A 12,223-nucleotide genomic window follows, 5' to 3' on the forward strand; every position below is an offset into this window, starting at 1 on the left:
CCCCAGATCACGGATTCCGGTGTGCAATCCAATGACACGATTACCTTTACCTAATGGTACCATGGATGCTTTTCATCCATCTAACTACCCCCGGTATAGCCACATTGTGTCAGTGGAATGATTCTTAAACACCCACATTTCATCAAGGTACCTGATCTGGAAGCCCTGACTGCTATAGTCATGAATGGTGCGGAGATAATGTGACCTCATGGACAGGATGGAATATGTGTCCCCAAAATACTGCTCGGTCATCACCATGCATAGTGGATCAAAATCCCTTCGCATGGAGAGCAATAATTTGTGAACTGTCTGGGAAACATTAATTGTGTCTACAATTTCCTCCCGGGTGTACGGTCTACTCATTAAGTTTGTACCCTGTACACTTCATCACCCCTGTATCCAAGTTGTGTAATATTCTTCTAGGTCCTGGTTTTGTTTTTGAGATTCCCCTACCCTTTTTTGGTTTATTTCTAATACCATAGACATGTTGGAATGAAAGCCCCAGAGCTTGGGCAGTTCGGTAATACTATAAACTTATAAATGGTTTCCCTCTATCTCTATCAAGAGTAAAGAACGTGAATACATTTCCTACAACAGACTCTGTGTCGTGTACCATGGCTATGGCTTTGTACGTGTCATGCTACATGATGTGATGGTGAAATGGGGTTTAACGTCGCGTCCAAGATTATTGCACTTATATCGTGACGTGCATGCACGTGTATGTGTGTGTGTGGCTGCTTGTACTAGTCCGGACTGATGCCGATTTGCCGGGCGGACGCTCTACCATAAGACCACGGTGGCAGTCTCATGCTACATGAATCATGGAAGCAGTGGTTACAAAACAAATTCAGCATCATTTTGTTATTTTCTGAGATGCATATCTAGAATTTTCACATGACTTCTTATTTTTTTATTACAACAGTTTAACATGCACATATTTTTATAGTCCATTTCAAACTTCACTCATTAGACTTCAAATAAATCTGCATTTGCTTTCTTTTTTAAAAATTTTCTCCTGTAAAATTGTCGAAAGGACTCCTTGTGACTGAAATATGTCAAACCACAGGTAGGTAGATCAGTAGTTACTCGATATTTCAATAGCAACAGTCTGTGAAACACTCTATCTTGTTTAAACAGGCAAAAAGCATTTTTCTAGCATTTCCAACAGGACTTTAGTACTGAACATGGAAGCCAATAACAGGTACTGAAGACAAACATTGGTTCGAGAAAAAACAGCTAGTATAACATTGGCGTTTAACAGTGATCCATGAGGGTGTGGTAGACTTGATTTATGTCATTGCAATCTGGTAAGAATATGATGGGTAGTTCATTGGAATTATATTTTGGGTAAAAGCCTTTTATCACACCTCCAGCAAGGGAATAAATCCCTTATAAGCATGTCAGGCTGCACATGGATTTCTGAGAGGCAGAATAACCCCATGTACCCCTCGTGATCCTCCTACGACATAAGCTATTTAGAGGGAAGTATACCACTGGAGCCTGTTTCTCAAAGAGACTGTAGTGCTATGAGTGTTGTAAGTCTATGTTCAAACATACTGTTGTGACACAGAGCTCTAAATTGTTGTACACCTTTGGCCAGACTTTATAAACATGGTTTAAAAATCCACAGACTCCAAAAATTATTTTAAATTTAAAAGCAGTGAGTTTATTTTTTATTCCACCAACCAGAAATAGTAAATGAGTTTTTTTAACGTTTTACAAATCACTAACAATATAAATAAATTATTAAAGAAACTATAATTAAAACCCTTTTAAAATCTTAAATCTGCTTTCCCCAACATTTTTTCAACAATTTTCCTACCTACTCAACATTTTTAGGAAATCCCAAAAGATATTTGAAATGTAAATTTGCTTTTAGATTTTTTTCAACCTACTGACCTCAATTTTGCTTTCAAAATGCTTTGAGGATAATTCTTAAAACTACTGAACCTTGCCTTGATTTTGGCTTGTCCTGAATCAGTTGCTAAAACTGTTGTTATAGACAGGACACTTTGCTCGATGGTGAAACACACTGGATGGGTAAGTGTACACCTTTCCACACAAGCAAGAATAGGTCTTCTTATCATGAACAGCAATTTTGTGGTAACTCAATGTCCGTTTGCTGGAGAACATTTTGCCACATTGTGGGCAGTCTACTCCCTTGCTTTGTGCCTGCGTGTCCTGGGCCTGGTACACAAGGGGACCAGGATCATAGATTACCCCACAGCCATAACCTGCAAGGAACAAAAAGTAGGTTCAGGCTTCGTCTCATGGTTGGTAACAAGAAACTCCAGTTTGTTGGATAGGATTTTTTTGGGAGGGGGTGGGGTGGGTGGTGTGGGGATGTGTGGGGTGTGTGTGTGTGTGTGTGTGTGTGTGTGTGTGTGTGGGGGGGGGGGGGGGGGGGGGGGGGTGTTGTTGTATAATGCCTACATCAGCAACATTTCAGCCATATGATGGCATTCTGTAAATAATCGAGTCTGGGCCAGACAGTCCTGTGATTGACATCACAAGCATTGATCTATGCAGTTGGGATATGATGACATGTATCAACCAAATCAGCAAACATACGCCTAACCATTAAGTTGAAAACGCCAACACCAAAGAATTATTAGCATGAATATCTGACGATATAGATTACAATGTGTGTAAAAGGCAAAAGAGTGATGAAAATAAGCTACCCAGCACCCAACTTATCCTGTTAATACAGTGTAATATATCTTTTGTTTTGTGATCTGTAAGTGATTCGAGTGAGTGAGTAAGATTTCATTCCTTAGGCTGCAACATTACAGCTACATCCAATCAGTTTAAATAAAAAATATTTCTATGATTTTATTTTACTTCACATTCTGACTGAGAAAATCTTCATTAAGTGTGAGGTAGTTTTTAGGGTAACGGTGTTGAGTAGGACAACTGGAATGCATATGGATGCACTGATCAGGGAACAAACATAACCGCATTTGAGCAGATATGTCTGTATAAGTATGAGTGAGTGGGTATGGTTTTATGCTGCTTTTAGCAATATTCCAGCAATATCACGGCGGGGACACCAGAAATGGGCTTCACCCATTGTACCCATGTCGGTAATCGAACCCGGGTCTTCGGTGTGACAAGCGAACGCTTTAAACACTAGGCTACCCTACCGGCCCGTATGACATCTTAATGTATAATATAATACTGATCAACCAGTTTGCGTTTAACTATCGTGACGGGTTAACATTCTCTCTTTCCGATAGTTTTATGCAAACATATTTTGTGAGAGACAGATTACTTATCAGGAGTAAATAGTACTTAAACAAAGAAGAAGAAGAAGAATTATCCCAGGTTTAAAATATGCGTTTATACATGCGTAGTCTTATTTTGTTATAATACTGTCAAGCGTAAATTTGCAAATAGATGTGTAAATCAAAGTCACTTTGGCAATGATGAAAGACAGAATAACACAACTTCAGTGATCCGAATGAGTTGTTTCTTGAATTTACTACACTGTAACAGAAAATCAATAAACCTCAGTAAGTCTCCTTTGATATTTTTCCAGGATGTATCAGACATACTTCAGCAGGTTGGTTGGTTTGTTGTTTAAGGCCGCACTCAGAGGTATTCCAGCTATATGACGGCGGTCTGTAAATAATCAAGTCTGGACCAGACAATCCAGTGATTAATATCATGAGCATCGATCCACGCAATTCGGATCAATGACATGCATCAACCAATCCAGCGAGCCTGACCGCCCGATCCCGTTAGTCGCCTCTTACGAAACTTCAGCAGGTAATCATCACAGGGTTTGGATGGTGATTAGAAAGGGGGAAGCACAAAAAAATACATTTTTTTCTTTAAAATATTTTTTTATTTCATGTTCTAACAGATCTACTGAGAGGTATGCTATTCATCAACTGTTATCTTGGTTCAAAGATGGGCTAACCTCCACAATTTGATGCCAGTCCATATGTGCACTGTATGAAAAGTAAGTAATCAGTATGAGTGAGTGAGTTGATTTAACGCTGCTTTTAGCAATATGTCAACTATATCATGGCAGGGGACACCAGAAATGCGCTTCACTCATTGTACCCAGTGATCAATATGAACACTGGTACGTGTCTTTCTGGCTTACCAGTGCCAAATCAGTATCAGGTTGTCTAGATTATCAAACTGAAATTCTTGAAAGAAGAACAGCGTACTTGAACAAGCAAGATCAAATATGGATTTAACAACCTTTTTGTGGCAGACATAGCCCACCTTGAACATGTACTAGTAAAAACAAGTTAAAGAACACCCACAATTGGAAGGTTGTGAGTTGCAATACCAACCAGCCATAACAGATTAACTATAGTCACATGAAAAAATTGGGTGGTCTTGAACTTCTTTTGAGTAGTATATACTGCATACATTCAGTCTTCCATATGACTACTGTAGTCAAAGAAAAGCAAAACATCTCTCTTACGGCATCCAAACATTGTTCTAGGCTAATTATCTTTTACACATACAATCACATCTTCACTACCTCCAAAGAGAATATGTGTCTAAAATTTATAGACAATCCAGATCACATGGATCAAACATGAAATCTGTGACAGTTTACATGAATAGGTTGTGGTATTAGCTGTATTGTTTGTTTGTTTGTTTGTTATTTAATGCCGCACTCAGCAATATTCCAGCTATGTGACGTTGGTCTGTAAATAATCCAGTCTGGACCAGACAATCCAGTGATTGACATCATGAGCATGGCTCTTTGCAATTGGGATATGATGACATGCATCAAACAAGTCAGCGAGCCTGACCACCCGATCCCGTAACTTGCTTCTTACGGCAAGCATAGTCGCCTTTTACAGCAAGCGTGGGTTGCTGAAGACCTATACTAACCCGGATCTTCATGAGTTCAGCATCTACATGATGTGAACAATGTATACAGCTTAGAAAAAAGGCTTCAAGATATAAACTTTTCTTGACAGATCATTGATACTTGGTAAACTATTTTTTCTGAGGTTCCTGTAGTGAATGCCATAATATAGCCACTGTGTCTCAGCTATTGCAGTCATCTGAACAACGCTTCACTGATAGCACATGATACCAAATAGCAATATTCTTGGTCCACATTATTAATCATGAAACTCATTTGTGACTGCATTAATCAGCAATGACATCTGTCCAGAACAAGGGAGGCATTGCTCCAAATAACTGCCGTTTGGAAAGCAACATGTAAAAAATCATATCCATGTAGTGACATGAACTGTCTGAGAAAATTGCAAAAGCAATAGAAGTAGGTCATTCAAGTACATCTCAGCGAGAACCCAATTCAATGTGGAGAATTGTCCCAGTGACATATCCTAATTCAAAGTGGAGCTTTGTTCCAACGAGAGCCCAAATCATTGGACAGCAGTGTTCCAGTGAGATCCCAATTCAATGTGGAGAATTGTCCCAGTGACATATCCCAATTCAAAGTGGAGCTTTGTTCCAACGAGAGCCCAGATCACTGGACAGCAGTGTTCCAGTGAGATCCCAATTCAATGTGGAGAATTGTCCCAGTGATATATCCCAATTCAAAGTGGAGCTTTGTTCCAACGAGAGCCCAAATCACTGGACAGCAGTGTTCCAGTGAGATCCCAATTCAATGTGGAGAATTGTCCTGGTGAGTTCCAAACCCAATGTAAAGCATTGTTCCAATGAGTTCCTGAATCAACTTGGAGTGGTGTCCCTCTGGAACAGGTACAAAGAGCACTTCTGTTGATGATTCAGCAGGCCAGGCTTATATTTATACACCTTGCCACAAACACAAACATACGTGACTTTATCATGCACAGCCGACTTGTGGTTCTTCATGGCGCTCTTGTTCGAGAACATCAAGTCACATTCAACACACTTCACAAGGCGCATGGCTCCAGGAGACGCCCTGACCATTCTTGCATCCAGAGGCTGATCCTGAGCATAGGACTCCTGAGGACCCACAACACTGAAGTCCACTATCTGGGCCCCTGAATGAGCTGGACTGGGTCGGACAGGTCTGAATGAACGAGATACTGACTGACCAGCGGACTGGTGACGAACAAGAGAGAGAGCAGCTTCTGACCATGGGCCGGCTGGTCCTTGACCCAACCTTCTGGACAGAGTCAGAGGCAGAGCACTATCTTGCTCTACATATGAACTGTCTGCCTGAGACTGACTGAAACTGACTGAACCTCCGTGATCTGAAAGTAACAAAAAGTTCAACTGGTGTCAGTCAGTCTAAAATCTACATACACGGAATATGAAATACTGCTGAGGCCATGCTAGTCAGTCTTCAACTCACATGTTGTTAGCTATGGGCAAAGCATAAGTCAGGAATACACAATCATGCCTTGAAGAATATTCCTCAACCAGTAATTTTGACAATCAGTAATGGCAAAGGTAAAATATCAAATAACAGTGACACTATGACTAACCATTTCAGTTTCAAACAGACAGTAATACACGTTCATATATTTACCATAACTTTAGAAGATGAAAATTGATCTCTGATTATTCTCAAATGTTTTGGAGAAGCATAATGTGAAAAACATGAAATCCTTGTGAAAGTAAATCAGATCTGAACCTAAACCAACCAGACTCTACAAAACTTAAAATACAGAAGAAAGGATCCTGAACTTGACAAACACATATTCACCTTAACACCAATCTCCTAATCCATCCTACACGGGGAGATTCAAGCTATTTTTTCTCACAACACAATTTCTCTGATGACTCTTTAAGCCAGGTCTATATTTGTACTTTTTGCCACAGACACAAATATACGACACATTGTCATGCACGGCAGCCTTGTGGTCATACATGGATCGGGGAGTGGCAAACACCTTGCCACAAACAGCACATTTGGATCCTGACGGCTTTTCTCGTATGGGGGCATGGTTGTAGGCTTGGATGATGGAATTAGCACTGAGATCAAGCCCCATGCACAATCCTGCAGGGGTCAACTGCATGTGTTTTCCTTGCCACAGAGTCTGGGCATAGGCTTCAGGTCCATTTCCTCTTATCATTGTATTGTGAGCCAGAGATGGACTGAAATTGATAGAACTTCCCTCACCTGAAAGTAACAAAAAGTTCATTCTGGTTTCAGTCGATCTCTGTCATTCTAGAAAATCAGGGGAAAGGTGCTGCATAATGGTAGATTGAAATGACAAATAATAGATCATTTTGCAAATTGTCATAGTTTTGGTGCATTGAACAAAGCAAACTTGTTTCTTCAAAATCAGTGGTAACATCATCCTTACAAAATTAGCTGAAATAGGTCTTAAACACCACTGACTTATACACCATGGCAGTGGCACAATGACAACAAGTGCAAAAGTGAGCGTGGCTCACTAATACCCCCAACCGGCCTCGTGTGTCAGTAGTTTCAAATTAAATAATGGATAGGGTTAGGGTTTGAAAAATTCATAAAAAAATGGAACATTAATAAAAACAATGTTTTTCTTTTGACTGCACCCCTCCATATGACACAGATTATATGTACTAAGTTTGAGATGAATCCACTGAATAGTGGATTGCGCGGACAAAGTTTTCAGACCGACGGGCGGATGAACGGAACCTTGGTATAAAAATAGAAATAAAATTCTTTCCTGAAGTATATCATCCAGTGATGGTCCTTCAACATGTTTCTGTTTGCCTGTTTGTCGTTTTATGCCTGACTCGGCCATAGGATGGTAGCATGTAATCGAGTTTGAACCAAACAAACCAACGATTGATATGATGAGTAAAGATCCATGTCATCGATGTGTACGGTGACACACCATCAACCAAGTCACCAGGCCTGTCCATGCGGTACATTTAGTTGCCTCTTACAACAATGGTGAGTGAGTGAGTGAGTTTGGTTTTACGCCGCTTTTAGCAATATTCCAGCAATATCATGACGGGGGACACCAGAAATGGGCTTCACACATTGTACCCATGTCGGGAATTGAACCCGGGGCTTCGGCGTGACGAGCGAACGCTTTAACCACTAGGCTAACCGACCGCCCCCTTCTTACAACAGAATGTTGACCGAATCTGACATGGAATCCACTCGTTCATGTACCTTGTGTAATACTGTGTAGGTTCTGCCTCGGTCAAGATCCAACTAACTCCACTAGCTGTTGAACTTGTAACAGGGCACACAAGACATGAGTGCTAGATTAATGAGTTTCATGGCATGTCCTTCACTCATACCAATGTAAGGAACCTATCAAACTCTGGCTCACCGACTGTGCCAACATGTCCTGATAGAGACATCATGTATAGGTTGTTGTGACACAGGAATAATGCTGACTGGGGCATTAAACAAGCACATATGACTGATGGTTGGATGGTTGGTTTGTTGTAACGCCACACTCAGCAATATTCCAGCTACATGGCAGCAGTCTGTAAATAATCGAGTCTGGACCAGACAATCCAGTGATTTATATCATGAGCATCGATCCACGAAATTGGGATTGATGACATGCATCAACCAAGTCAACAAACCTGACCACCCGATCCCATTAGTCGCCTCTTACAAAAGGCGACTACTGTAGGCTTGTGTGTCTCTATATCAGTGTCTGTTTCTCTCTGTGTGTGAGTGAGTGTGTCTCCCTCGGTATCAGTGTATGTCTGTGTGTTTTACCAAGTCTGGCCTACCATTCCCTTAGGTTGCCTCTCACAACCAACAGACCATCTAAATGAATTGTCAGCGAAGGCTGGAATCATCAGCTGTAGATATCAGCATTGATAGTTGAAACTTTTTACAAACTATGAACAACTTCTTGTTCAGTGGAAGCTGGAGAAAGAGTTTTCTTATTTCTCTTGAAACAACAACACGATCTGTGCCCAAATGTAATCTTAGTGCCACGACTGCTGCAAGTCTGTTAAGGTATGCGAGTTACAATCATTTAAATGCCAAGATTGATTTTCATTTATATTAAGTTCTGTTAGTAAGTATCTGCTACCCAGGAGTTAGAACCTTATGTTTGTAGTACAACAAGCCAAGCACTTTAGGGAAAAAACTCTCCATTCTCTTCTTTCATTCACATATCGGTACAAGAAAAGTGTTACTATAGAACAGTGATACTGTGAAATGCTGATTCACATCATTGAAAATTTTCTGATAGTAAACTCGGAACTTAATTGTTGTTTTTCCGGAACACAAAATCATAAAGTAATTTACAAAGTAATATTCCAGCGATATGGGGATGAAAGAACAGACTCTTTGTGTGCACCTCAGTGTGCAGCTGATATATGCTCAGGACACTGGCTGAAAACTTATCACATTGTAAACTCTTCATGCAAGTGAGCTGGGTTTAAGGTCGCTTTTAACAGTATTCCAGTTACATCACGGCATGTCAGGTCAATGATGGAGGAAAGGCCGAAGTTATGTAGGTCTTAAGCATATTCCAATTTTGTGAAACCCACAAGCACCGGTATGGTGCTGACAACCCTAGAAACACAATCGTTGGTGGTTCAATCCCCTGGGCACGTCAAGACGCTAAAAGATGGAACTTGATGTTACCCTGCCTTGCACTCGGCATTAGGGGATTAACAAAACAAGGATTGGTGGTCTCTTAGTCAATGTGATGTTTCAGAGTAGGGTATCCATATAAAATTGTGGCATGGTATCTCATCGTCTGTCACTATAAAACCAGCACAAGTCCAGACCGGTGAGAGCAGGTGAGGTGAGGTGGAATGGGGTTTAACGTCGCGTCCAAGATTATTGCACTTATATAGCGACATGCATGTAGGTGTGTGTGTTTGTGTGGCTGCTTGTACTAGTCCGGACTGATGCCGATTTATAGTGCTAGCTCACTGAGATACCATGCCGCAGTTTAACATGAATCCCCCACTCAGACACCGTATACTGACTCCGAGCCGACCGGTCCTTGTTTTAGCCCCTTAATGCCGAGCGCCAGACAGGGTAACAACAAGTACCATCTTTTAACATCTTGGTACGATGCGGATGGGGATCGAACCCCGGACCTTCCGCTCTCCGGGCGGACGCTCTACCACGAGACCACGGAGGCGGTCCCCAGTGAGAGCAGCCATGCACATGGCTATGAGTGAAAGAGTCTTATGTGCAACACTGAGCCCCATCTCACCCCACCTCAGTTACACAAAGTATTAAGACAGAAGCTTAACACAGCTTTAGAAATACTTAGACTTTTATTATGAAAATCATATGCACATGATGAATTGAAATTTACATGTATGTACACAAACATTGAGGAGAAGAACATGAGTGCGCACAGTCCGTACTCGCATGTTACAGCTTGATTAATATGCACATCTTCCTAAATGCACCAAATATACACATGAACGATTGGCTGCTGCATACTGCTGAATCAGCAACTATTCATGTCATGTGAGAGAAGGGGGTGTCCCGCTGCTTTCAGCAAGATTACAGCATTCTCACTTAAAGGAACAAGCTTCACAAGCTCTGGTAATCAAACCAGCTCCCTCACCCGGACACGAGTTTCACCAATGATTCCACATAATTTTGATGATCACCAAAACTTGTAAGATATATATGTATACATTATAAACATAGTTGCCATTTCAAACTACCCCGTTCATGATTAACATAAAAAGACAAAATACACTTTCTAAAATACTGCATAACCCCAGTGCGTCAGATTGAGGCTAAGGTCACTGACCCTTAAAAGACACATGACACTCTATTTTTCAGCAATATGGCTCCCCTAGACTAAAATTCAGAAAACAGGGCCATAGTATTACTGGTAAAGGGTCATTTCACACATCTGTATCAATATCAATCTGAAACTCGAGGATTCTAAACGATATTATGCGAAAGAATCAGAATAACATAGGCCCACTTGTGCAAGGAGATCTTAGCATGAAGACTATTGTAAATCTATGTTAAAATAGGAGAGTAAAAGATGATCTCAGCGCCAAGATCACTTTGTGCAAGTGAGCCTCAGTCTTTCATCTCACATTAATGGTTTAAAATATTATTCTAGGTGGTTACATATCTTCTTCTGTCAGCAACAACAATATTTTACAAATGAGATCCACTGTAGAGGTTTACATACCAGCACATCACATCACATCACATCACTCAAAGTGAATACCGGTAGTTACAATGAACGATTATCTTCTGATCAAGTCGTTCTTAAATGTGTTCATAACATACACTTAAAATGATTAAAAAGAGAGAGGCTAAAACAAACTGGTTATTTGTTAAAATGGTGACCTTTAATCAAATTTGGAATATATAATTTGGGGTAATTTTCTGATCAGGAACAAATACTATTTGGCCTGTACCTCTGCAAAAGATCTGCTAACGGTAAGAAGGTCTAAAATCTAAAAGCAATATATAATAGTTGAAACTCAGAGCTATTAATGTCCACAGAAATCTCAATTCGAGAGAGAAAATTCATTCTGTCATTTCTACAGCTAAAAATAACAATACAGTGTAATACTGATGGCAAACCGCCACTGACAACATACAGCCATGCTACAATGTACAGTCAAGTCTCGTTAATCCGACACTCGTTAATCCGACAATCGGCTTTATCCGACACTAATGATGGGAACCGATTAAATCAGTGCTGTATAGACCCGTTAATCCGACAGTCTCGCACTCCGACTCCGACACACCTAATTTGAAACGAATTACCGAAATCACTCATTAATCAGTCTGGTTTATCCGACACAGTGATCAGCGTACTGATTAGATTACTGGTTGCATGATTAGAAAACATATTCCGCCAACAACGTAACATAACAATATGAATATATATTCTATATTTTATTACGTGTTTGAATCCTTATCTACCGTGTAGTTGTCCGATTTTTTATCACGAACATTGATACTACTAAATTTCGTTTATCCGACATACTCGTTAATCCGACATAATCATATGCAACCATCGATGTCGGATTAACAGGACTTGACTGTATGTGGTAACCCACTGTCAGCTATGTCATCAAATAGTAAATGTGATGTGCACCAATCAATTCATGTCCGACAACTTCTGTTGGAATCTGTGTGCAGTGTCCGTTGAAATGTGAATCCATTTGCTCAGAGAAAATTGTGTTCTTGGGACATTATACATGAACCACAGACAAACAATAAGTTGATAGCTTAAAATAGGCACAAACAATCAATAAATTTATCAAAGTGTTGTTGATTGGAAAATGGCCGAAATTATTACAGCAATCATGCTTGTATCAGATCTTTAAGCTGTTCCCCAGACCAATGTGTTGAGGTTACAGCCATTTCATTTTT

General features: G+C 40.4%; 1 protein-coding gene across 11 annotated transcripts in view; it reads right to left on the bottom strand.

The window, feature by feature from the left end:
• The window catches only part of LOC124128726 (zinc finger protein 58-like), a 92,464-nt gene that overhangs the window by 22,454 nt on the left and 57,787 nt on the right, over nt 1-12,223 (bottom strand). The window contains exons 2-3 of one of the 11 annotated variants that reach the window (XM_046492227.2): nt 6,638-7,054; nt 4,767-6,182 (exon numbers count right to left, since the gene is read on the bottom strand). The exons of 8 other annotated variants lie outside the window; for them this stretch is intronic. In XM_046492227.2, coding sequence (XP_046348183.1) covers nt 6,663-7,054 — 392 coding nt within the window. In that variant the 3' untranslated portion in view covers nt 4,767-6,182; nt 6,638-6,662. Of the gene's footprint in view, nt 1-1,960; nt 2,235-4,766; nt 6,183-6,637; nt 7,055-12,223 lie in introns of those variants that run through there. 2 more of the 11 variants (XM_046492426.2, XM_046492186.2) reach the window with 2 other exon arrangements.

Source organism: Haliotis rufescens, unplaced genomic scaffold, assembly GCF_023055435.1.
Source record: "Haliotis rufescens isolate VD_foot unplaced genomic scaffold, xgHalRufe1.0.p SCAF_9, whole genome shotgun sequence".
NCBI classification, from domain to species: Eukaryota; Metazoa; Mollusca; class Gastropoda; order Lepetellida; family Haliotidae; genus Haliotis; species Haliotis rufescens.